The sequence below is a fragment of the Cyrtonyx montezumae genome, unplaced genomic scaffold (genome assembly GCF_038088225.1).
Source record: "Cyrtonyx montezumae isolate F1298 unplaced genomic scaffold, pur_monq_1.0 scaffold_10, whole genome shotgun sequence".
Taxonomy (NCBI): domain Eukaryota; kingdom Metazoa; phylum Chordata; class Aves; order Galliformes; family Odontophoridae; genus Cyrtonyx; species Cyrtonyx montezumae.
In genome coordinates this window covers 7,255,638-7,283,387 of record NW_027071826.1, presented here as the reverse complement: position 1 = coordinate 7,283,387, position 27,750 = coordinate 7,255,638, and the positions used below count along the sequence as shown (strand labels likewise).

The following is a 27,750-nucleotide window of genomic DNA, read 5'->3' as shown; positions in this document are numbered from 1 at the left end:
ACTATAGAAATCCCTACATCAACAGAACTAAACTGCTGTAATAAAAAATGAAGTAAACATAGTACCTTGTTTACATTCTTCTCCCATCCAACCTTCCATGCAGGCTTTGTTTCCATTTTGATCACATGTGTAGTGACCAACAAAATCATCTCGAGGGCCACAAAATTTATTGCACAGAGCACTGTAGTAATTTTCATCACACTTCACTCTTATTTGTACTTCAAAATTGGCAACAGGACCATTGAACTGTAGTGTCTTCCATCGATCTTCAGGGTTGATCATGCCTGCATGTGCCACTCGTTCTATTAACAAGTCATCACCTATTTTTATTAAAAAGAAGCAGTAAATTCAACAGGTGATATTTAAATAGCATATGAACATGTAAATTCAAAACAAATGTATTCAGCTAGTTAAGAGAAAGCCTAGTAAAGAAATTGTTAAGCGATAAAAATCTACTGTGAATTTTCCTTTGCCTTGCAAGCTTCATTACAGGAAGGCCAATTTTAAAAAAGTGTCCTAAAGGAAATATTAAAAAAAACCCTGGAACATAATCCTTAGGAAATAGCTTATTTTTCAAGGCAGCCAAACATACCACACCCACATGCTGACAACCCACAGTTATCTTGATCTGAGGCTCTCTTCGCTTCCTTTTTTACTTATAACATCACAAAATATGCCTAATCTAGTAGCTGAGATATTCATGTAACAGTTCTCTGGTACAATTTTGATTTTAAAATTAAAACAACAGTACACCCTTAACATGCTTCAGATTTACTAAGCAACAGAAAATGCTCTGGTACACTTTCATGATATACATCAACCAGGTTATTTCCATTTCTTCATTTTCTATACAGATGGCAAAAGGATCTAGCAAGAATTTTATAGAATATTCTGTCCAGTCAATGTTTGGCTCTTTGAGAAGGCAGACACATGAACCAAGGACTGTCAAGAGACTTCTCTACTCTGCATTCTTACTGTTTTCCTCTGTAGAACTACAGATTATTACCAGTGGTGCAATACACACAAGCATCCTGCCTAGCTCTCACAGAAAGCAGCAGCACTGCTACTTCCAGCTTCAGATCACTAAGGTGAAGCATGCGTAAAATATTTAGCAATCACACAGGATGAGTGGATTCTACAGTACAAGATTATAGAACTGCCAATTCAAAGCTTTTTTTTTTAACTAGAATATGTATATATATACATACATCAGCTCAGAGCAATATATACATACATCAACTCAGAGCAATAGCTAGGGCAAGGAAAGAATATAGAAGGTCCACTTGCATACATCAATTTTCTACCCAGTTAATGAAAATGCTGTAATAGTGCTAGCTCAAAACTTGTCCTTTTCTATAAGATTCTTTATAACGCACATAAAAAGAAATTGAGAACCAAAAGCCTGAACACAGCAAGAGTCTGCAATGTTACTGAGGAAATCTAAGCACCAGATTATCAATAATATAAAACAGGCCAAGCTGATAGCAAGCAACACTGAACCACCATTTCCAGCACACACACTCTATATACATAATACTCATTAATCTAGGTCTAGGAAATCAATCAAGGTCATGTTTCTCACCTAGAAAGTTACTTGACAGCACTGAAGTTGCCTAAGCATCTGTTACCAAAGCTGTACATCCTCCCAGCATGAGAATTCAAGTGACAACTTTTCAGTTACTAAAGTAAAAGCTACAGAAGTGGGTGCTGCACTGCACTGTAACCTTGACATTTTTTTCAAGCTTGCTTGATAAAAATCTTTCCTCTTAGAATTAATGAATATGAAAAGAAAAAGTTATGTTTGATTAAGCATTAAATGGCTGTCTGATCATTAAGTAGTACCTATGCTCAAATATTTAAGTGGTAAAAGCTACCTACAGGCTACAAATCACACATGTCCAGACTAGTCTGTATGAAACATTTCATGGCTATACAGAACACACTGAAGTCTGTTGCAGTTCTTTAACTCCCTAATTCCTACAGGTGAAGTCCTCTGCCATCCAGCAACAGTATCAATAGCAGAATGGACAAGAAGCCTGCAAGCTAGAGTAAGCTGTCTGTTTCTGTCTGTGCCTGAATCATCTCCCTAGCCCTTTAAAAGCCTCATGATTAGATTCAAGATTCAATATCCTTCCATAATCTTATTCTGTAATGACTATTGATCTGGGAACCTTGACATAAATTGCAAAGTCACTTGATGGCCAAAAAAACATGAACAACAGCAAGTATGCATTACAGAACCATTCTCCCATTAGCAGCAACACAGGCTTATTAAAATGGCCCCTGTTATAAACTCCAAAATCATCCTGAACCACAAAGGCACGAGGAAAATCAGCTCCAAACTACCTAGTTTCTAATGCTAGATTCAGAACAACCACAGTAAGCATGAGACTCAATGACTCTGCTTTTCTTCATATTTAATACTTACTTGGGATAAGTGCATTTCCCAAAGACATCATATTACCACTGGGAAACACATTTTGTCAAGGTTTCTCCATCCCCCTCAACAATGCTTACATGACTCTGAAGATATTGGCTACCTGCATCTGGTTTACCATAAAATTCAGCTGGTGGTCCTCCTTCCCCCCCCTTCCTCTCTCCCCTCTCCCCCACCCCCCCAACATGTTTAGCCCTTGGTAAAGGCAGCAGGCCATATAACTGAATTTGATTACTGGTTAAAGTGCAGCACATGATACTCTTCCTAACTTCCTGCTCATATACCTCAGAAGAAATAGGCTTCTTGACTGAAAAAGTTTCCAAGAAGCATCTCTAGAAAAGCAGACAGCAGCACCAAAATTTACACACAACAACAGCTCAAAATTCTCTTTAATTACCATTTCCAAAGCACCCAATTTAAGAGGGATCCCTATCTTTGTCTGTATTTAAGAACCTCACACTCCAACACTGACTGTTAGCAGCAGTCAGACATTCATAACAAGCCACTACCAGGGCAACAAAAATGCTGCTTGCAAAGAGACAAACACAGCTACCATAAAAAACCAATGCCTGAGTGAACAGGCTGTGCCCATCTCAAGAGCCTTCAGCCTCTTTCAAGCAACCATTTTAAAGCTGTAAGGGCAGATCAGTCTTTTACAGACTAAGAGGAAGACAATCAGTACATCCCCCCACGGAAAGTTACTTCACAGCAAAGATGCCAGCCTGCTTTGTAATGGCAGCAGAGTGTGAGGTACTGCCAAGACCTCTGCGATACAACTACAAGTCTGCCAAGTCAAATGACTTACCTGGAAAGTAGCAAGCACCACTGTGACAGATGACAGAGAGCAGGCCCTTCACACTGACTCTGTATCTAGGCCAGTTTCCTCTCCCCCTCCTCCATGCTCCCAAAGCAAACAAGCAGTAACACTACACTGCCACAAGCTCCCTTCAGCCCATGTCTCCCAGCAGATCTGCCAATGCTGCTGCACAGAGAAGGAAAGCACAGGGGAAGTTTGCAAACCCATGTTTTTTAGATCCTTTAATGGTTTGCATTTTATGATGAACACCAGGGGATAAATTTACTCTTGTCAGACTTCATGATATGGGTACTTCACAGACCTGCTACCAGCACTCTTGGCTTGCTGTTGATGAGTACAGTAAAGAGATACCAGCAGATACAGGGAGGGAAGCCTAACTGTTCTAAAACTTTCAAGTTAACCTGAAGAATTCCTGAAGGACTCTTTAAAATACCTACTCAAAAGTCCAAATGCAAGCAGAGCAATTCAGCATTCAGCCTTGCACTAATCCCCCTTACAGGAAAAACAACCTGACTTCAGAGCCATTCACCAGTTCATAGAGACTGGCAAAACTCTAAGCCTCCTTACAGTTGTGATGGGAGACATGTAACATGAGCCACAGGTTCACTCTGCTCAGCACACAAGATCTCATTCTGAATACCAATCCCAGCTTTGGGAACTGCCATTGAAGTAGGATGTATCAGAGAAGGGTTGTAGCAAGGTGAATTACCAGAGATCTACAGAAAACACATTTAGAACAAAAGATTGAAGCTGTAGAACAAGACAAGTTGGTCAATTCCAGCAGAGGGAGGATTGAGGAAGAAGCTCATCACCAATCACCAGACAGTACATTAGGAAAATCTTTAAGTTTGAGAAGTCTGTCAGGGAAATTCAAGTAGGACTGGTCCCAGATTTCAAGGAAAGGGACTAAGAAATGCTAGCATAACCCTAAAATGGGGCATAACTAAAATGTTATGCCTGATGCATCTTGACAGGGGTGGTCAGTGAAGCAGCAGAGAACAGAATATAGAAGACAAGGGGCGTGCATCTTTGCTATGTCATATCTTCATGTCCACTTACCTTTTTCTGTAATAGTGCCAGTCAAGACTAACAGTCATTAATAAGGAGTTTGAAGCTCACTTGCAGCTATGAATTATTTTGAGAGGCAAGCTTGTACACCATTACCAATGAGCAGGATCAATCTGAAATCCCACTTCAGCAACAATACAGCAACCAACACCTTCAAATTACTTTGAAGCACTTAGGCAGTAATCCTTCTCCTTCAAATCAATACCCCTGCTCTGATACTGAGGATTAGTATTTAGAGATCAGAAACAAGATAACTTTCAGTACTAAAGAAATCATACAATAACCTACAACACTTTCAAAAACAGTGTTTTATTTATGGGGGAAAAAAATACCTATGTTTATGTGATCACAAATTACCACAGAAGGCAGTGATGGATGAATGAAGAATTTAAAGAGAAGTTCTACAGTATAGACTGCCTCCATTACGGAAAAAAAGGTCTTGCTTAAACTGTTTCTGAAATTAAAAATTACACATTACATTCTCCATTTACTAGGGTCCTCTCCTTTTCTTATCAGTAGTAACTTTTCAAAAATGCTACTACAAGCTTCTCTGCTGTGATTTGCAAATACCCTTTAGATTGCATGCTTGCATTCAGATTGATTTGGAATGATGTCTGATGGCAACAGCCTACCATTCTCCCCCACCAATCTGTCTACACAGGACACAAAATAAGTGAAAACTGCAAGTTTACATACTCACCAGATTTTGTATCATTATCCCAATCCCATGCTTCTAGTATTAGTGTGAACGATCTCTGAAAAGAAACAAGATACTCATTAGATAATAAAACCCACTATTATAGGCTACAAACAAGCAGTGATTTGGAATAAGCTGATATTGCTACAACAAAAGTAGTTTGAAATCTCAGTATTTTGCTGTCATGTGAAAGCCCTTGAAGGCATCTTCTCAAAAAGTTGAAATATAAAGCATTAAAAACCGTGGGGCAAAGCAAGCTAGCAGCAAAACAAAAAACATCTTCCCCCACACATCAACAGGCTAGTAATTTTTCTACTCCCACTTCATTTAGCTCTTAATTCTCAGCTTTGTTTAGCCACAGAAATCCTTTTAGAAGTATCCCTAAAGGGTTTGAACAAAGTGAAGGGTTCTGAACTGTGGGAAATAGCTGGGAAATTTAGCACAAACAAGTGAAGGCCAAAAAGAGAAGAAATAAAATAAGACATCTTTTCAGGATGCAACTAAAACACCAACTTGTAAGTATATTAGTTCAGATAAGTCTTCCTAGAAAACAGCAAAGAAAAGTCTACTCTCCTACTACAAGTTTAGATTCCATCACAAAAGGAAACAAGACCTGAAAAAGACACAGCAGAAACTTTCCTGTAAAAAAAAAAAAAAAGACAGTAGTGGATTCTCCCCTTATAAAAAGATATAAAACCCTTTCAGGCAGTTTAAAAGCTAAATAGCTTTACCTCACTACAGCAAGGCTTCTGTAATTTTTCCTCAGTTTTATGACCAACTACACATCACACACGTTAACATTTAGATACTAAGATTATTTAAGAAAAAATTACCTTACACACAGATGCAATGTTTATGTGTTTTATGTTTAACAAGAGCAGCTGTGAGGCACTTCAGCTCAGAGAGTTTTCAACTCATCCACGTTAAAATCAAGTTTCTCACATACACTCAGAACCCGTAACAATAACAGTTAATGCACCACTATCCTAAAACCCTCATATAAACATCTTAGTGTTTAGAGGCTAGAGGCAAGCCACACACACAAAAAAACCCTGAAACTCATTAAACCAGAGTCATGTTTTGGCATGTGCAGAATTCATGGGCTAAATGCAATTTATTAACTCATATGGACCTGGGGACATCCAGTAGGGAAATGAACACTTTAAGAAGAGCATAACGTTAATTCAGCTGTTTTTCCATAGGTGTTTAAGATTTTTACTGCTGCATCAAGAGATGCACATGCAACACCTTCAGTAGGGCTCTTTGCTAGAGGCCCTCTGCAAACACCATCAGCCCCATTCATAGAGTCCTGAAATGACTGCCTATTCTTTTATCACTTTAACATATAAACCACAAACTATGCCCTTTAGAAAATGTTTCTTGTACTTTTAGCTTCAGGCATTAGGAAAGGAATCACTGGAATGCATTAAGTTTTAGTGCTGAATAGTCACACTGCACCCAAGGAAGCTCAGCAGCAACTACACTGGACAGAGGCATGCATGCTGGAGTTACAGCCACCTCTGGAAGAAAAAATAGCATCAGAAAGTAAGTACTATATAGTATTACCCTAACGTTGCCCTCTGGCAGTTTTAAGTCTGCTTACCTTAGGCATGAAATCTAAAGTGTATTCTAAGTATAATCCTGCAGAGATTTGTTCCCTATTCATAGCTCTGTATCCACCTCTCCTGCATTTAAAAACTGATCTTGTAACACACCCCTCATCCTTCCTATGCTCCACTGATTTTTATTAGAAGTATGAAACAGTGTTCAAGTGCTTCCAGATGTCCACTTATTCATCTTACGTAAGGCTTGGTCTTTCCTGCTGCAAATTGGCCATTGCAGCCAACTGCCCACACAGGCTAAGGCAGTAAAAACCTGTACTGGATTTGTTACCTTGGTCAACTATGCCTTCCCATCATTCCATCTGAAAGCAGATTTATATCTGCTATTTTACCTAAAATGATAGAGAATGTTTGTGGACACACACTGGAAGGTGCAAATAAAGGGACAACCCACAGTGTCTAAGACACTCTGCAAAGCTAATTGTACCTGTGGGCCTGATTTCAAGCACTCCCCCTTCCAACTGAGGATGATTAGGAGTTATGTGGTCATCCATACAAGGCCTAAAAGGAACACATACAATAAAGACATGCAGCAATATATCCTTTCTTGGACTGGCAACCTGTAATCTTTATTTCCCCATATCTTCTTCTGGGTTACTTACACACACTTCACTATTGAAGAAAGTTGAGCATGCAGAGCTCAACGTTGTAGGAGGGCTTTTAATCACACTTTAGATTGTAGATGTTAGTCAAGACAACACAGACAGTATTTATAGGCTAATGCACATTTACAAGAAAATCAGTTTCAGCCAAGACAGTCTGGCCACCCTCCAGATGCCTCAACAGACACATCCAGAAAGACAGCTGATTACAGGGCTATTCCTCCGGTAGAAAATATATTAAGGTTACCAACCCAACTTATGATCTCCTCCTCATGTCCAGCAATAACCTTAAAGACAAACCCCTTCTGCAGTAGGGCAACAGACTGTGTTGTAGTTATTGCTCCTCAAAACAGGAAACAGAACCCTGATCTTCCAGCACAAAAAACACTTCTGCCCCCATCATATTGCAGAGTATCACACAAGGCCTGGTTTAATTCTTTCAAACTTCCACTTTAAAACAACTGAAAGTATTAAAAGATGCACTGAACATGCTCATGATATGCTACACTGAGAGCTTTACAGTTACAGCTCAGATATCAAAAACATTTACTGTGGAATCCAATATCACACACTCACCCATGTTGTAACCCTACTTGATAACCAGACTAAAGAGCTATAGGCTGAATAATGCTACTAGACAAATATTTAATAGCACTTTTGGCTTAAACAGACACTCGTTTTCTAAGTTTGTAAGAGCTCTACCACTGGCTTGCATTAGCCATTACCTGCACTGTCCAATGGAAAGTCTAGCACAGCATGAGCAGCAAGCAGCTCTTCTGTAGCACAAGGCACTGACACAAGTCTACACTCTTTTTAAATCGTGCTTCCAGAAAACTGAAGAGCTTGCATTAACTTAGTAACTGCTTTGGACTGACTCGACCAGCACCTCACCAGTGGAGCCAGAACACTCCATTCTGTTCTTACACAGAAAGCTTTGTGAAGTAGTATTTGTTGTCCATTTCAACTAGTACAATTTAGAAGATGTTTTGCAAGCAATCATGGCTCAGAGTGAGAAGGGATGGCCTGGTTTGAGCAGTACTGCACTGAGAGGTTCACCTCCCAGAAAGAATTCAACACAGGTGCTGACCAAATCAAAACACAGTATGTTGAAGGCTGCCAGAGAAGAAAATCAGCACATTTCTGCAGAAAAGCATAGCTTTATAGAAGAATAGTTCCATAGGTGTTAACTAAACAGAGAAGCTAACCCCCTTGGAAAGATACAACTTCAGCCTGTTCTACTTATCCTGACAGTGTTGCTTCAGTTGTGTTTTTCCTAGCAGCAGTGATGGCAAAAAAAAAAAAAACTTCAAAGCATTATTCCACTGCTTACACTAAACAAAACACTCCCCACACCATCCCAACGACCTCTTCTCCGGGCAGGGGGAACCAAAACCTGTAATATTTGTTCAGCACTGTCTTTTCACAACCTTAACACTTGCAAATCAACATTCAAAGATGTTCTCAGGTAGACAACCAGGTCAGATTCTTCATCTAAACCAAGATGACTGATCTTCTGAGAATGCTTTAATTAGGTAGAGAACTACTTTTTAAACAGAATCTTCCCCAAACCACAAAATTTTGAGCTGAAATCAACAGAAAAATGATTTTAAAAAGTCATCTAATAAGCTATTGTGTATTAATGTATTTATTCTAACATTTGATTTCACCTGAAATTTTCCAATAAAAACATTCTGACTGGGAGTTTCTATAAATAGACAAAATCCCAAAAGATATCAGTAACCTACTACAGATTAGAAAATAACCACTGCTCCTAATCAAACCTGGAGCCCAAGCTACCTTCCTGTCCAGACTGCTATACTGTAAACACAGGCTTTCACCAACAATCACTTCCATTTCCTTTCAAACTTGCTCACAAATAAGCAACTTATGGATTTGAATACTCTGACTGCAAAAATAGATCAAAACAGACACTGTCATCCCTAAGTTTAAAGAAATTAGGCTAGGCAATCACCAGTATTTCTTCAAATCAACTTGCTAAGGTCTTGATCAGCATGGCCAATTCCAAGGTTTTCTTTATTAAAAAAAAAAAACACAACTTCCTACAAGAGTGAAATAAAGTAAAAGCAAAGGGGAAAAAAAAGATACTTTTCCCTCTTTAAATTACCCGCCCCCCCCTCCCCCAAGCAGCCTGCCTGCCATGGAAAAAGCTGACTTAAGAGGCAAGCATATTCCATTTCCTTCCCCAGCAGCTCTGTAAGGCCTTACAACTTCCTCATAAATAAACCAGATTGCAAAAGCACGGAGAAGAGGAAGATTCAGAGAAGGTCCAAGGCATCTTCAACACAGATTTAAGGGCAGATAGATAGAACAAGCATTCTGGTCTTCTCAAAGCAGTCCTGATGAAGACAGAAGGCAGGAGTTCCTCACTCCCCAGGCCCTGTTTCCCATGGGAAGGATAGAGGGGAAGAGAGAATGAGGCTCGTTTTTGAAGCTTCATGGAAACTTCTGACATATTTGCATGCAAGAACTTGTCTGCTGAAAGCAAAGATCACACCAACGCAAAATTATAGAAGGGCCCCTCCTATAAATCCTCATTTTTCATTTGAGAAGTACCATTGGCATGGTGAGGCCTAAACAAAAAGCCTTCCCTTAGGAAACCAGAGTCAAACAATGGCGATCTGTCAGGAGCGTTGCGGAAGGCTGGTTTGGAGTACTGCAAACACAGGCAGCGGAGAACAGAAAGATGTTGAGCAACTTTAAGCCATACTTGAGAGCCATTACTGAAGTTATACTCCTCTTGGGCAAGTCACAAAAGCAGGGCAGTGTTTACGAGCTTTGGAGCCTCGCTGCTCTTTGAGGGGAGCTGTTTACAGATGAGCCCCATCTGACCTCTTCAGAAAGCCAACAAAACCTGGGAGGTGGGGAAGGGAAAAAAGGGAAGGTACTTTTGACATGGTTAGCTGCCAGCAGGCTCAAGCCTCCACCTACATGAGGCTTGAACACCTCATTCCTCTCCTCCCCCAAACAAAGCAAACTCAAAAATAGAGGGGTGTGTATGTGCGTGTGTGCATGTGGGGGTGGCAAGGGGAAATCAAGATGTCTAGACTATTAAGAGTCATCTCTCTGGAAAAAGAGCACAAATAAAAACAACAGGTGAATAAGTCAGAATCAGAGTTAATACTTAACACCCAGATAGGGACTCGCATTCAGCTAACAAAAATTACCAAGCAAATGGATGGAAGAATCCTGCCAACAACCAGCTGCATGCATCTAAAAGAAAACAGTTTCAGGGAGGAACTCAAAGGGGAATTATAACAGTCCTTTGTGAAAAATGAGCATAGTGGGTTTTTTCATCAAGGTAATCAAACCATTAGATACAACTATGAACACATAACTCAAAGGGACAGCTAGAAAAAGACCTTCAAGTGAAGATTTGAAGCTACTCAGACCTTACTGATACAGCAGGACACAACTTGAGGGGCCTTGAGATTTCACAGGAAACCTTTCAGCTGGGGAGTTCTAAAATCTGAAACTGTATATTAGCTTTACTTGTAGAAGCAATTGCTCATTTTCAGGTAGCTCACAAGAGGATAAAACAGCGTGTACAGCTACAGATCTCCAAAGGAAGACATTAATGCAGTCACTTCAGACCAACTTACAGAGCAGACAAACCACCGACATAAGATGAACCACCAGAATAACCCACAAGACTGCAACTTAGCACCCTAAACAAACCCAAAGCAAACCTCAGCTAATTTAACTTTATCACTCAACTCAAGCATAGTATTTGTTCCCAAAAACCTCAGCAGTGGTCCTGAACTTTGACAGCACTCTCTGCCAGGCAGCTGCTGCAGACAGAGCAGTCTCCTCTTATAGTTAAGTAGGGAGCACATATCTCATCAGGTTTTCACAGCAACAAAAGCAAGTAATTAGCTTCTTATTTAGAAAAGCTGCAGGAGATTTGCCCAGGCAATAGTCTTGCTAAAGCTTATCTGAAGAAAAGCTGCTAGCTACAATTCTGTTCACAGGAAACTGTAAAGGTTCTAGAAGAGCCAATTTCTATTTTAACAGTTCCTTTCACCACTGCATGTGTAGCATCAATGCTAGTCTTGCTGAGTATAAGCAACTACTGCTTTTCATAGCAATCTGCTCCTCACTCCCAACCCAGTCCATCTTCCCTCCTCCTAATCCAGCATGCATACACATCTCTGCTGTACTCAGGGAGATTAAGTTCCACTTCTGAAGCCTGAACTGTCATTCATAGTCACTTCAACAAGGCACCCAGGATTAGTTTCCAAACCTCTTCCTTACAGTTCTAGAATTAAGAAAAAGAGAATACTTTGCTACCTGAAGTGCAGAGTCCTGCAATAACATTCTATTGCTGAGATTTTCCAAAAAATAGCAGTGTTTAATACCAATACCTGATTTACCAGCCATTCAGACCAGTTTTGTTGAAACACTTCTACTCCACTGCACTGACTGTGCAACCTCTAGACATCTCCTGTACACACATTTCAATAAAACTTGTTTTCTTCCATACCTCTATTGATGTACTTAGTTTTACAAGCATTACCTTACTGGCCAGCTAAGCAAGTATACAGAGCTCTTGGGAAAAAAAATCATGAAATTCATCTTAAGTGAATTATTATTAACTACAATTCTAATCCAGTGACCAAAACGCTTTGTTAAACCGCTTCTTCAGAGTAACAGTTATAGTTTAATCATGATTTCTCTCCATCGTAGCTTTAATATTTGCTTGTACTGTAAACCAATCATCAAAAGGGAGTAAGTACAACATCACAGATCTTGTCATTTAAGATTCCAACATTGCTGAATGTGAACTAATTTTCAGAGCATGTCATAAAATCCATAGTTAATCACACCTGTGATAGTACTCCCTTTTGAAGATTTGTTTTGATAAGCAAGGCTTCACGAAATACATCTAAGTTAATTCCACGACCACCTCTACTCATCCAATCCACTAGAGCCAGCTCATTCTATTCAAGCAAGCTGCATTCACAAGCTCAGCACAAGTTCTTTGATTGCATTACAACAAGAGATCAGGTTCCCAACTCTCATCCATGTCTTGACTACTTAAGACTCGGAAGGCAGCTGAACACCTTGGCTCTAGCCAAAGGGTGAGAGAGGAAACAAAAAAACACAGACTTTGTCATGTCATTGGACAGTTCTGTTAACAGAAGATGCTGGGAAGCACTGGTAGCTTCAGTGTGCCCTTACCAAGTAGGGGATGACTTTCCAGCACGGAACGAAAACAGCAATCAAAACTCTTCAGACTGAAAGGGAAAGAACTGAATCATGCAGCTTTGCAGACTTCTACTACAAAAGCCCAGGGGATGATAAGAAAAAGCAGTTTATCTATTCCCATCCTTGATGAGAACTACAGGATATCAAATTAAACCAATGGAAACCATGATCAGGGGAAAAAAGGCAACACAAAGCAAACAAGGTGGCACTTCTTGCAAAGCTTGGTCTCAAATACTTGTGTTAGGCTGCCAATCACAACTAGATGAAGGTTCTTGTTTGAAAAGAAAAAAAATTACTTAAGGAAGTTTTTATATATTCTTGCCTAGACCTTATCCATAAGGATTTGCTTATGCTCCCTAAACTCCAGCTTTAACCAGAAAGGTACTGAAGGATTCCATTTTTTCTGATAGCTAACATTAAAACAAGTATTTACTGCATAGGCTCTTGCAGGCAAGTCATCAGCACCTATCTTGGGGTGACCCAAATTGTGATCAAGGAATGTTTGAGGGAAAAAGGAACAACAAAACGGAATTACATCATTACACCTTGGAACTCCTCTTTGAAAGCTCTAACATCTGAGGAATTGTGACTAAACACCAAATGAAGATATCCTTTCTGCAACACTGAAATGTCACCTGAAGTTACCAATTCCAAAAGCCACCGAACCATGCATAATAATACCAAGCCATGTACTTGTTGCAGCACATAAAATAAATGCTAGTTGAAACTGAGCTGGAACTACAAACTGGGAGATAGTACTAACTAGAATAAAGATGTAAAGGACTAGAGGCTTTTGAAACTTCTCCTGGGAAAATGGTAACCTAGGTGGACTTCTAAGAGTGAAGAACTCCAGGTTGGGTGGTACAAAGCAGAACATGCTGTCATCCAAGGAAAGGTAAGAGAAATGCACAAACAAAAAAAGACTATTAACTTGAAGATTGACAAGTGTCAAGTAAAATATCAAGCTTACTGATCACATAGCACTTTTCATACAATTGTCAGCACATGGTATTGAAAACCCCATTTTAACTATGAAAAACCCATTATGTTTCTTGGGGAAGGCTGAACTGAGAAACATCTTGAAGCATAAAGAAGAGTTACCTAGTAATTCAACTACTTTATCAGTCATGTTCACAATCCCTCCTGGCTTCTGTGTAACACATAGGAAGACTGGTGCCAGCTCTGGCTACTTACTCCAAAAGAAAATGATCTGGCACCACCTGTGTACATACAGTTCTATGCAAACATGCTCTTCTGCAGCAACAGGAGCAGCATGAAGTTATCACCTAACCTGCTAAAAACTGGACCTTTGTGATTCTATGATGCTCAAGAACCAATCTAGAAAAGTAGCACTGCCTTCAGAGCACCACCTGTACTTACTTGATGGGGGTTAGGGACACAATATAAACAGAAAAGATTAAGTTGCATGACTGGTAAGATAGCAGTGAAGGCAAAAGCATCTGTAGCAGACTGGAAATACCAGCTAACTGGAGAAAAGAAATGTTAAAACTTGACAGCTGGGAAACAGAAGTCACATACTACAGAAATTTGCCTAACTTGAGAGAACCACCTCAAATATTCCACCACTACCCATAACACCTGCCTTCTAACAATTGAAGGAATTAATAATTGAAGGAATTTGCTGTCATTAGTCCAGAATACAAACTACAGGACTATCAGTCTCTTCAAAGCAAGCCAGATGAACTATTTACATTTCTAAAGGATTTTCCCCAATACTCTGCATGGCTACACTTAGCAGCCCCACTAATGCTATACACAAGATGCATATCCACAGCCCTTCAGATCTGCCCCAGCAGCACCTGGGTCGTTGTTAAGCTCAGTTCAGGGCTTGAACAGCACAGCTTCACAATCTGAGCCAGAAGCAGGATCCTCAATGACCACAGGAAGCAAGCAGTCCAAGAGGAACAGGGATAGGGAAGCACAAGTTAGGATATCACCTGCCTTTCAAAGTCATACCTATAGAGATAAACTTATTTCAAGAAGTTTGTAAACTTTTGCACATTGTCCAGTAGGGAAAAATACCCTGAAAAGCATTATTTAGTAAGTAACCACTGAAGGACCTTCTCCTCCAGGTCTCTAAAAAGGACAGAAAATGCTACCAGAAAATTAGTACTGTTCAACAGCTCAGTAAAGCTGTTTTTCTTCCACATAAAAGAAACCTGCCCCAGACTTTTTGTTACAGATCTCAAAGCATGACAGGTTTTGGCCTGCACTCATCTATCACCTACAAGGAGGCAGATCCCTGAATTCAGTGGACAGAGGAATAGTGGCTCACAAAACGTTCAGAAGTGGGGAAAACAGGCCTCGTTAAAAAAATAAAACAGCTTCTACCAACTGCCACATCTCTTCCATACATGCTACATATCAGACAAAGCCAGATGGTTACCAAAACTTCTTAAAATTTCAAAATATTTGAAACGTAACAGCTATCAAAACAATACAATTTGGCATTCTATACTACAGCCTTACCAAGAGAAGCAACATCCCAACTGGTTTACCTGAGGGTAGTCACATAAGTGCACCATTTGCACTGCACCTGCCTCTCTCAGAGAGAGATCCCATTACAAACTCCCCTGATTTGTTTCTCTTTGACAGTTCTAGAGCATTAAAAAAAAACAAGGAAAATTAAAGCAACTCCAATGAGACTCAACTTTGTAACCTGCTAGAACCTGAAGCCATAGTCTTCCCTCCTATCCTATTTAGGGAGAATACATAGGGTGCTCTTAAGTTGAGATTAAAAATTGAGATTAAATCAAATTACATATAGAAGAGCAACAACTCCAGCAGATGTTTTTCCACCAGTGCCTGATTTCAGTGGACAGCCTTTGGGCTGGCAAAAAACACTTCTAGAAAGAGTCATGGGATTAAGTTTCAATATATACTTGCCTTTTACATTAAAGCTATTTACACTTTAAATAGCCTCACAACTTTGAGGCTATTAAGATATTGTCTCCTGTACCACATCTGAAGCCAGCACTGGGAATTTCCAGAAGTCCACACAGTTAATCCAGTAGCAAAATACAGAAGGAAGTATCAATGAAATAACAGAACAGAAAAAAAACCTTTTAGAAAAAGACACGTACAAACTCAATACACTGCAGTCAGATAAACACCATCTTAGTATCATTTTATTAGCTTCAAAACGAAGCTTTCAGCCCTGCTACCACCTCTGAAGGTGGCAAACTTGATACTAACCAAGTATCCATGACCTACTCCTTCCCTAAAGTTTTGGGAGAAGTCCAAGATAAATTAAGTCCATTATAGGTACGCTTTCTTCTTGTATTCATGAAAATGTACCTAGATCATCTCTTTTGATGTGTACGTAACAACCACAAAGACCCATTAATGGCTGATGCAAGCCTTATTTTATGCTACCATTTCAAATACAAAAGATGAACTAGTAATTAATACTGCTCTTCCCCTCCCCTCTGCGTTCCACATGGCGTGCATATTAGTGTCCTCTGGGCACTTCAACCCATACATCATTATAATTTCAACTTGAAGTCAAGAGGGAATTAAAGTAACGATGTAATAACATACTTTAATTATTGTTCTAAACACAGAACACCTGCATGCACTCTTTTGTATTGCAAATACACATACTAAGAAGGTAGGCAAATATAGAAAAGATGCATAGAACTTGAGGGCATATCTATGTAAAGTTTTTAAGAATAAAGAGTATTTTAATCTTAACCCTTTTAAATAATATTAGCTGTTGGTAGCACCATCATCTTTTCCTTTGTTTTTGAAAAGGCAGGTGCCCACAAAAGCAGCTCCACCTAATGAGCACATATGTCTTGCCCCAGGAAGCAGAGAGGCCCATACTCAACCTCTGTTCCTACAGAAGCAGAGGTAGAGGCAGTCTCTCAACTTTCTCACTAATTCTACACAACTCAGTCCCTCTAAAGCTAAGTAGGCAATGAGACACATATGAAAGAAGACACATAAGCAAAGATTTTGCAAGCTACAGCTAAACTGAAAGACCTTAATTTCCAACTTCATAGCCAGCTGCTCACCTTACTACCACCATCTCAGCACCAGGATGCTGCAGACATGACCAAAGCTCTACCTGTATCTTGCTGTTCTCCATAAACATATGGAAATAGGCTGACAACACACAGTGGATTTAAACAGAGGATTTAATAGGTATGCTGCACGCAGACAAGCACACAGCTACATATACACAGCAGCACTAGTGTCCAGAACAGTTTATAAACATACTCCCAAAACAAACGCCTGATTCTTACTTTAGAAGCAACATGGAATCTTCTGATCAGCATTCTGTAGCTACAGTAATACTAATCACATTCTTAGCATCACAATGCTGTATTTAATTACTATTAAAATTAACTTCATACAGCAGCAAACAGACACAGCATACAACAGCACATGAAGCCTACAATACCAAGATGCTGTCTGAATATATGGTAACCTCAAGTCTATCAACCCCAGAAGTAACAAAGCAGCATCAGAACTCTGATGTCAAATCATATTTCAAATTAACGTGAAGGAGGGAATCCAGTGCAGCTTTATGTTAACACTGATCAGACAAAAACCATGAGGCAGCAAGCCTCTGGAAGGAAAGCTTTGTCATATGTAGAGCAGAGTACACCGACCAACAAGTGAAAGCAGGCACTTGTGAATTAAGAGTGCCTCTCTATTTTTAACTCCCCACACGAATACAGAAGCCACAAAAGGGAGATCTCACAGCAAGTTCTCAAATTGTTGTCATTGTTAACTACGAGTTACTTCTTGGGGGTATCAGTGTCACAGCCTTCTTCCTAAGGAAGAATAAGCACAAAAAAAAAGAAGCCATGTAAAGCCAATTAACATTATAAAAACCAGTCAAAGAATAGTTTAGCTAGCCCAAACAGATTCCTAACTCAGGAAGGCCTGTAAGTGAATAGTTCTCAATCTCTTCAATACTTCTGCTCTTCTACCTCCTCCAGATTCCTTGGTAAACAGAAGTTTCACAGAACACCGCATCTTGCGAGCCCATCCTAAGGACTTAGAGACACACAAATTAATACTGGTTTAGGGCTGCTGTAAGTCAGACAAACTCTTCCTGACAGTTCATTTTATGTACCCTACATTTGCAATGACCAAGGAGTAGATATAAAGTCACTGATATCCAAGAGCTTGTTCTGTATAAGCCCTGTGACAGTTAACATTATAGGAGCCCACATTAACAGTGCTAGGAAAAAAGGATTTCAGTTCTAGGAATTAACTCCTTAAGAACTGCCCATCAGCTAAATTTGAGTAACCACTTCACATTGTATCTCTTACAGAGAGAGATGGAAAGCAACTAGAAGCTACACAACCCCAATGCCACCACAGCCTAACACCACCAGAAAATACTGCAGAAGCACTATTTGAAGTAGTCAGTACATGAGCTTGAGTTAGTTTCCCTACTTTGAACCCTTTCCCACTTTCTAAGTTGGCCTGTGTGAATCAACCAGGGAACAATACTCAGATCTGCAAAGATCTTCAATAGATGAATACAATGCTATAATGCTTTGTGCCTGTATATAAATACATGGTTTAAAGAGCAGTCTATAAACAGTACAGGAGATGCTATCATTTCATTGTTGTATACACAAGCAATGATAAACAAGGGCTATACTTTGTCTTCAACATCTGTCATCAAGTAAACATGGTCCACTTCTAGATATCGATAGCATGCAGCCAGTTACAGTGAAGACTCCATGTTAAAATAAGGAAAGTCATACTGGCTTTAACAAGATGGAGAAGTAGAGCCATCAAAACCACACACAAAAAACTCTTTATGCACACCACATGAGTAAGGAACCACCCCCAAAGCCTATCTATCAGGCAGCATCACAAGTCACCAGACTAACACTATTAGAGTTGTCTTCAGCCAACAGAAAGCACAGCAAACAGTACCCAGAACTTCACACCCTGCTAAACTTCTACTGCAGTCTTTATTGGAGTAGAGATCAATAACTAAGCTTCTCATGTATTTCTCAACTTACTGCCTAAAGCACACGTCAGTCAAGCCTTCTAAGAATCAGTCAGCGCCCTGAACAGAGCTTAAGTCTTCCAGTTAGGATTTTGGATCTTCAACATTAGAAATATAGACTGTTTAAAGTTAAAAGCTTGAAATTTAAGTTGAAACATCAATAAATAGAACTACAAACCCAGAAGAGATCCAAAAGAACCCACTCTGTGTTTCAACAGCCAGCTCATTCAGTTTTTCACCATCATTTACATGCACTGCTTCAGAAGTAATCAAAGTTAGCTCAACCTGATATGGCATTTTCTACTATATTAGATACTGCATCAGTATAAATACTGTCACCTCATTAAAAGCCTGGAGTGCAAAGTTTATCCAATTCAAGATGCTCAGTTTCTTAAGCTACTACATTGAGAGAACTAAGTCCACCAGTTTTCTAATCTATCATGCTATCTGGAAATAGATGCACTGCAAGAAACTTAAGCATAATAGTACTAATAGTGTACTAATAGTGTACTAAACAAAAGCCACCAGAACACATCCTGCTGGGAACAAGATATATACAATCAGGACTTTCAAGCCTGAAGCAGGATGTAAACAGATTGCAGTTTATGCACTAATACTCCAGTCTTATCTCAGATTTTAAAAAAACTTTAGAGAATGAGCACCTGTGCATCTGTCCAAGGGGCATATAATTGGTTACTCAAGGACTATTAGGCTGTTTCTAAGCAACCTCTGCAAGCTCTAATCAAGTAAGACTAAGATTGCCATTCAGCCTTGAAATGCCATGCCCCTTCCATCTAATACAGCATTCTAACTGCTGCTGAGGACAACACACTAATTTCAACTACAGATAAAATCCACTCTCACTGTGCTTTTGGCCAAGTTACATTTAGATTTTCATGTAAGATGCACTTTAACTCTTAGCCAGTATCCAAAACAGTAATCCATAGAAGTCAGTTTTCCCCCTTCTTCATACACAGGAACAGCTAATTAACATTCTTAAAAATCACCTTGGAGATAAAGCTTAGTAAATAAGCACAAGCTACAGCTCAACTATCATAGAATGTTTTATAATGGTAAACCATTCCCTGAATATAGTTAGAAGAAATACATTCTATACCCAAAGCAACATCAGAAATATCAGGTTAACAGCAAGCATTTATCACACAGCACGAGTTTGTATCTAAGTTTTTGGAGATGAGATACACCTACTGCCTTGCACATCACTGAACAGAAACCCCAGGCCAAAGGCATCTGAGTAATTTAAATAGTGACTTAATTGTTCAGTCCTAGACTAGCTTCATTGTTCTTTCTGTGTCAATGCACATATGGTAGTCACCACTTAAAACTGCTTGCTAAATTTTATATACAGCTTGTTTTTTTCCTTACATAGCAAGCAAAGGCACCAAAAGCCCCTGACTCGGCCACTTCCCTGACTCAAGATGATCTTCAAAAGACACCCCCACAACCCTATGTTCTCCTGCAGCTCTGCCCCTGTGTGCACAGCAGTGGCTGCAGGAAGGTCCCACCACCCCACACAGGTGGAAGCTCAGCAGGTGCCCAGCACAATACAGCACAGGTGAACACAGTCATCCACACTGGCCCGCTACACAGCCACAGTGACAGCAGCCAGGGCATGTGGGATGTGGCCATATGTGTCATCTCCCAGTCACAGGATGGCTGAACGCATCATTTTGAAGCCACCAACTTGATAACAGCAACCAGCACTGGCCAAAGGCCAACAGCCAGAGCAGCTTTCTGGCCACAAGTCCAGTGAAGACTCTCAGAGTGCTGAAGAGGAAGAGAATGGTAAAGTTACTGCCAAAGTGAAGCAGCAACCATCCTTTAGTATCTCACCTAGCATTACTGGGCCAGAAGCACAACCAAAACACCCCTATTCATTCCGTCAGTTAGTCACTCTGCTTTCAAGCCACTGCTCACAGCTTCTTCCAGCTCAGAGAATACCAGCATATGGAACTGGAACAAGCCAAGGGAAAGTCAACCGGTGTGCCAGCAGTAACGTGATCCTCCCTCTTCAGTAGATTAAGCAGCTCTAACTACAGCAAGCAATGCAAATAGGACCCACACAGAGTTGACAAAACATTGGTCTTGTTTTCAGAGAAGGGAGGGAAGCTTTCAGGCACAGTGTGATTTAAAGCTTCTGCAGATGACTAAGTGTATGATGTGATCATAGCTGCTTTATGAACTTAGTTTCTAAAGTATGTTCATAGCATGTATTTCAGAGCCCACGCTTGCACAAACCAACACACAGGAAAAACAAGCAAAGGAGTAAGATTACACAGAACAGGTAAATTCCACCCATCTCACCTGCATGGTGACTCCCACTTACACAGTGTTGCTCCGCAGAGGGGTCAGCCAGCCACCAGCCCTCAGGGATACCAACAAATGAAAGTCATTTTGAAAGGCAAAAACTAAATCACTATTTACCTTGCACACCACCTGCCTTAAATGCAATCTCTCTCATACAAGAGAAAAAAGTGTGGCAACTTATTAATGACAAACAGATTAAAACTGCACTAAACCACTTCTGGCACTTCCTACACACATAAAAAGTGATTGTTTCACATCCTTTATGGCTTGACAGAAGCTGAATTTTTCATAGCTTCTGTGCTGGCAGCCAGTGAAGTTTTAACAGTTAAGATGAGCTGGATTTGTGCAGGGAATTCAAAAGCATATCATCAAACTCAGAAGTTGAATTTAATACAAAGCTTCTCAACATCTGGACCAACAGAAGTCCATGAATTTCACAGCATCTCTCAGCCTGCAATACAATGGGACCAGAGCTCAAACAGGCCAAATATCCCAAGCCTGACACAAACACATCCAATTATGGTTTTACCTCAACCATGTTAAAGATGAACCACATGATTTAAGATTAAAGCTACAAGTACTCATCTATCACAGATCTTCCACATACAGCCTGGTGGGTTAATTTTGGGTGGGTTTTGAGAGAAAGCGATAACAGTAGTTGGAACATCTTCAAGCATCCCAAACCAGTGCTACAAAGCTTCCATCATGTTGTGGTGAGCGGAACACGCTCAGTTTCTACCTCATCTTTTTCCATCTCACATGGTCTAGCGAAAGGTAATCCCAAGTACTTTAACACCTTTGTCATTTTCAGAGATGTGATGCCCACACCAGCTGCGTGCCTAGCAGCACAGTGTATCACTGAGTAGCTGGTTGGAGTATTTTCTTGCTAACTTTCTAATCCTTATTCCAGAGATGTTAGCATACCATTCAGAATCCAGGAGGGAAGATTATCTGCCTGCAAGTTCTAAGTTTTTCTAATAAATAAGCAAGTGTTTACCTAACAAAGCTTACAAGGACTATAAGCAGAAGCGTTCTTTTCTTTCTGATCATCTCCATGACGCCACAAAACCCCTCCAGAACTTTAAGGTACAAAGGCTTAAATAGTTAATAAAACACTGTCCTCTAAGGCACATTCATTCCAAAGACTTAAGAAACTCTAGATTCAATAACAAGTGTATGAAGGATTAAGAGTGCAAAGAACATTTCTGCTTCAAATTAGAAGATAAGATTTTCTAGAGTTACATGAAACTTAAGTCTTTAGGCTTTCTATTTCAGGCAAGCTGCAAATAGTTGCTGGCACGCACAGCATGCCAATAATAAATCCCTTTTTGAAAGGGTGGTTCTGAAGTGCCCACCATTAAGGCCTTGATTCTTTTTTAGAGGTGACACCTGCAGCTGCTATTGAAATCAAGTGGAGTTGCTACTACTCAGCACTGCTAAGGCTAGTCTCTAAAACAAAACCAGACAATCTTCATTTAAAATGGAGTACAGCAAAACATACAAGCTATTCTGTGTTTGCATAACCCAAAACTGAAAGGATATTTATGTAGTAAATCATCCCCTCAGCATACTCACTCTAACCAGCAAGGTTCTAAGGCAAATAGAGTACCAGGCAGGTGAAAGCTTATGATTCCCTGACCTGCTTCTCCTAGACTGAGGACATACAGATCAAGAAAGTCCATGTTTTTTGATACACAGCGTTGTTTGTCCCTGAACCACAAGAGGCAGGGAATGACTTTGTGTGTGCAAGGGCTGCAGCTGCTTTTGTAAACACAAGAAACAGTTTGCCACGCCAGTTACCAGGGCAGTCCCACAGTCTACCAACAACCCAATCTGGCAGTCAATAACCAGCAAGCTCAGGGATGGAAAAGGAGTTGAATGTTAAAGATTAGTGGCTTCAGCTCAGGCTTCCACTTGGGAAAAGAGGTAGGCTGCTGGCAGACAAGACATCACTTATGCAGTCTATCAATATATACAACTACCTTCTACCTTATTTTTCCAAGATGACTTCCCCTGCTAACGAGAGGCTACAGAGGACATGAACTGAATGCTATACCAGGTAAATTATTACATTTGGTATAAGGTGATGCTCTTGCTTCTTATTTCCTGCCCTCAGGTACTCTTTAAGACAGGATTTGCAGATGCTGCTGCTTTTTGAAAAAGAAAAGTCAGTAGAGCAAAGTACAATTACTTAGAGGTAAAGCACACTGAACATCACTTGATGCTTCACTTGTGAACTTCTGATCCTTCTCGTGATAGAAGCGTCCTATGTTTCTTCAGTAGGACTGCATACAAGAACCTTTTTGAATACTCAGTGGTCTAGCTTTAACCTGCCTAATTTGAGCACATCTGACATGACAGATCATCATCCAAGGTGACAGAATGTACGTTTACCCGACCAGGGAGCATGCAGTAACCTAATCCAGGATGTTTTCATTACAAAGCCTCAAGATCCTGATCTTGAAAAGTGATGTCTGTGTTAAGACAGAAGGTAGACCAGTTGTAGCTCTACCAGACAAACAAAAATAGCCTGATTGTAGGAAGCATGCTCGTCCATCTGTTTTCCTACAGGCACCATGGATCTAGATGGCATACATCAAGGCTAAATGCCTTTGAGGGCCTAGGTGCCTTCACAACATACACAAGTTTGCAATTAGGATGACAGACAGCTTGATGCAGAGGACTATACTGAGTAGACACCATTTGAAAATGCCAGAGCACTGCACCTATTAGGTAATAAGAGCTCTAAGGTCAAGTATTCCTGCTTGGGCTTTGGCAGGGGAGTGGGGGTAGCTGCTTTCTAAGAAATCCAGCATTTACAGCTGCAGCCAAGTTATCCTTTCAACAGCTTTATGGTTTCGATGGTTCATCTGCCAGTTTACGTTTTAGCTCAAGGCTGAACACTTCCAGGCATTTGGATGAGACTCACACGTGGACTGCAGGCAGAAGAAACTCGCACAGTCTAGATATTAAGCGTCCATCATTCACATGTTTTCAACTACATGTAAGTTAACAGTACTGAGAACTTTAGAGGTAGACGCTATAACCACACCTTCAACAGGAAAAGCTTGAGTTCCAACAACGTAAATTAATGAGCTGCCTACACTCTAGTGGGGCAGGCACACTTACCAGAGCAAGCAGTGAGGACCTCTTACTTAGACACATACAAAGCCCAAAAGATAAGCACCTGATGAGTGGCAAGGAGAAAGAACTGAAATGGGTGGTTTTCTTCCTGGTATTTATTTCCAAGTCCCCAAACTCTGTCATTAACCCACAGAGTTCAGAGCACAGGGTACTCACACATACACTGCGCCGTCAGTCACACCAGAGCATCAAGAACTTGGGGGCTGAGAGGTGATAATTATGCATGCTGTTATATATGATCTCAACAGCCACGACTAGTCAGAACAATTCCTCTATATGACTAATTAACTGAAGTAATGAATGCCATACCAACACTTACGATGCAGGAAAAGCTGCAAATTCCCTGAGGGAAGGAACAGGGTGGAGAGAAAAACCACACACAAACTATTTCACGCCATCTTGCAAAGATTATGAAAAATTGGTCTGCGTGATGCCTCCAAGAGAACGCCTTTACCTTCATAACATCTTCAAAAACAACATTCCAAATAATCCCTCCTCTGCTAAAACAAAAACCTAAAATCCTGCTGCTATCCTGTTAATGCTAACTACTGCTCTAAGCTTTTTCTAACTCGGCAAGGACAAGGCACTTGAAGTCTCAGCGTCTGAACTTAGCTAAGTGCTATAAAAATGCATAATGAATCTAAGCTGTGTAAGTGATCAGAATTTATTCCTCAAAGCTATTTGGAACCTTTTTTTGTCTTAAAAAAAACACACAAGCTGCAGTTGCATCATCTGTTCGTTAACGACCTCAAAAGAGCATCAAGCTGCAAGTTTTACAGCAGGAGGCAAAAAGAAATGTGAGGTAGGTGGGTGAAGAAGACAGCTGTATTGTTCTAGCTGTTCCTCAGCCTCTCCCACTGCCAGATTTCTGGGGATGATGTATCCCAAGGTAGCAATTTTAAGAACTTTTTGGCAATATCCCAAGCTCCTCTTGCAAATCAGAGATCAGACTAATGATATTAAAGAAGACAGGAAATCAGAGTAAGCAGGATAACCTTCTCTGTACTGAACAGTAGAAGTCACTGAAGTCCAGTACTGCAGTTTTATGAAAGACAGCAGTGTTTTTTAAGAGCAAAAAGCTTCCCTTTAAAAATAAACTTCCACTACATTAAACTTAAAAATTAACAAGACAAAACAGCACAACAATAAGGCAAATATACCTTTCACAAATGTACTTGTGCTACAGCTGCTGTTAGCTTGAGGAATTGCACTATCAAACAGATGTCAAAAAATCCTTCCTCAAGCTAAATCATTTCACAAGTGAAAAAAACTTATGAAAAGACCATGTCTATAATGTTTTCTTGTTTAGGTACAGAGAGATAAGAATAATCTTGTAATTACTTCAGAAGTTGAAACTTAAGAACCAATCTATTTACAGTAAAAAGTTCTGCTTAAAGGCAATGCTCTTTTAACATCTATTTGCAGTCTAAGCTATCAAAGTGAGCACCATCATTCAAGATGAAGCTACAGCACAGAAAATGGGACTTCTTTCCAGAAGTGCATCTGCAAACAGTGATGTACGGACTGTTTTAAGACGTGCAACTACTCCATAGCTTATTTTTAGCATCAATGGTGGGCAGGGAGAGGGTTCAGTAAACCTTCCAGAAATCAGCCAGCCACCCACCAGACTGCAGTGGCACTGCTTAAATCAACTACAGGCTGCCCTGTAACAGCTGCAAAGAAGCAGCGGTGCTACAGACACCAAAGTCCTCAACTCCTGCACAACACTGAGGGCGGCAACGATACAAGAAGCAACAGCAGACGTGGTATCAAATGCTTACACGCAGCCATTGCTCTGCCTGCAAGATGTGGTCTAGAACAGGAAGGCTGGTGCTCTCAGGTGAGTGCAGAACGACCAGCTGCAAGGCAGGAATGCACTTATTCCAGCAACAAACAAAGGCAGCTGGGCTTGGGGACCTGCAGCACAGGGATGAGCAAGCTCTCCACACCTGTCTGCACGTGGCAATACTAAAAAATGGCAAATCGGAAGCATGACTTCAGCCACCGTTACTCCCGCACGCAGATAAAGTTCGAGGTGCTAATGTCAGCGAGTTTATTTCACCAAGCCTGCATTACACGGTCAACGGAGAGGGGAAATCGTGCTGGTTTTTCTCCTGATCTTCACTCCAGAGCACAGCTCCAGACACAACATTTGTACACTACAGACCACGCAGACAGAGCTGCCCAGGGAGCTGCAACTCAGCAACGAGAACACGAGTGACGATGCATGCGGCAGCACAGGAACCCGGAGCCGCTGCTGGGAGCGTTCCCTTCCAGCATCACCGCGCAGCTCCGTGCGCTGCAACTCGGGAGCGCGCGTGCTGCCCGGCGTGCGCGCGCCCCCCCAGGTGGGCGCCGCAGGTGCCGCTCCGACCTCACCTCCGTCAGCTGCACCCCCGCAACGGGGAGGGGAAGGGAGAAGGCACACGCACGGCCCCGGCCCCGCTTCCTCCGCGCACCCAACGTCGGCGCCCCTCCCACCCCCTCTCCAACGGTCGCCGCGGGGGCGCGCGCGCGCGCCGCCGCCGCTCCCCACAGCCCGCGCCCTTGGCGAGCCGCGGCACGCGCCTCCACCTGCGCCGCGCGTTGTAGCACCCCCTGCTGGCGCTCCGCGGCCGCTCCGCGTTATTCAATAGAAATTAAAGCAATTAGTTAAAATAAATAAATATGTATACAGCTAATTAAAGCGCTTTCGCTCTAAGGCAGCCCTAAGCCACGCTCCCGGCGCTCCGCGGCCGCTCACCGCGCACCGCGACCTGTTGCACGATCCCTCCCCCCCCCCGTCCGCCTCGCCCCGCCGAATCGCGAACACGAACGGAACGAAATAAGAACGGCCGCGGGCACGAGCGCCGGGCGGGCGCGCACCTACCGGCCAGGCGTACTGGAACGGGATGACGATCCGGCCGGTCTCGGGGCTCCTGCCTCGGGGATGGTATTTATCGGCGTTCAGATGCAAAATATTCCCTCCGAGCACCGGGGTGGAGCCGGAGCCGTAGCTGCAGGGTCCCCCCGGGCTGATCTTAGCCTGGTACTCCTTGAGACACACCTTCACGTACGTGTCGCACTCGTCCCGACCGCAGTCCCGCTCCGGGGGGTTCCGCTCGCCGTCGCAGCATTCCCCGTTGAACAGCTCCCCGTTGACATTCCGCACCGAGTTAAGCTGCAGCTCGAAATAGCCCGTGCCGCGGGACACCTAAAAATAAAAAGAGCCCAGCGGGAGAACGGGGCTCAGCGCTGCGGGAGGGGGTGGGAGGGGGGGGGGGAGGAGACGGGGCAAAGCCCCCCTACCTGCACGCAGGCGGCCGAGAGCAGCAGCAGCAGCGCGGGGCCGAGGGGGGCCGGGGGCCGCATGGCTGCAGCTCCGCGCGGCCGCCTTAGAGCAGCCCGCAGCCGGCGGCATGGGCGGCGGGGGGACCGCAGGGCACGGGCTGCCGGCGGGGCCGCCCGGAGCGCTCCTCCGCCGCCGCTCCCCTCCCGCGGGCTCCGCTCGCCCTCTATGCGCCTCGGCTCCGCGGACGGCCAACAAGTAGGTGCAGGAGTGACAGCTTCATTAGCCATTCGCCGCCGCGGCCGCCGCCTTCATATTAATGAGGGGGGACGGCCCGGCCCCGCGGCTCAGCGGGTGGGGCCAGCGCCGGGCCCGCGGCGGCTCTTAAAGGGAGGGAGGCGGGGGGTGGGATCCTGCTGCGTGCCGTGCTTTGCTCGTGCCCCGCCTTGCGAGTTCTCGGTGCGCTCACGCTCGTGTGCGAGGAGATGGGGGGAAATGCGTGGCCGTGGAGGTGCGTGTGTAGCCACGGAGGTGCTCTGC

General features: G+C 42.1%; 1 protein-coding gene across 2 annotated transcripts in view; it reads right to left on the bottom strand.

Annotated features, from left to right (window-relative positions):
* Positions 1-27,526, bottom strand: part of JAG2 (jagged canonical Notch ligand 2) — a 60,706-nt gene extending 33,180 nt beyond the window's left edge. For both annotated transcript variants that reach the window (XM_065749361.1, XM_065749369.1), the window contains exons 1-4: positions 27,231-27,526; positions 26,812-27,135; positions 5,023-5,077; positions 66-320 (exon numbers count right to left, since the gene is read on the bottom strand). In XM_065749361.1, the coding sequence (XP_065605433.1) occupies positions 66-320; positions 5,023-5,077; positions 26,812-27,135; positions 27,231-27,500 (904 nt within the window). In that variant the 5' untranslated portion in view covers positions 27,501-27,526. The remainder of the gene's footprint in view (positions 1-65; positions 321-5,022; positions 5,078-26,811; positions 27,136-27,230) is intronic.
* Between the last annotated feature and the right edge of the window lie 224 nt (positions 27,527-27,750).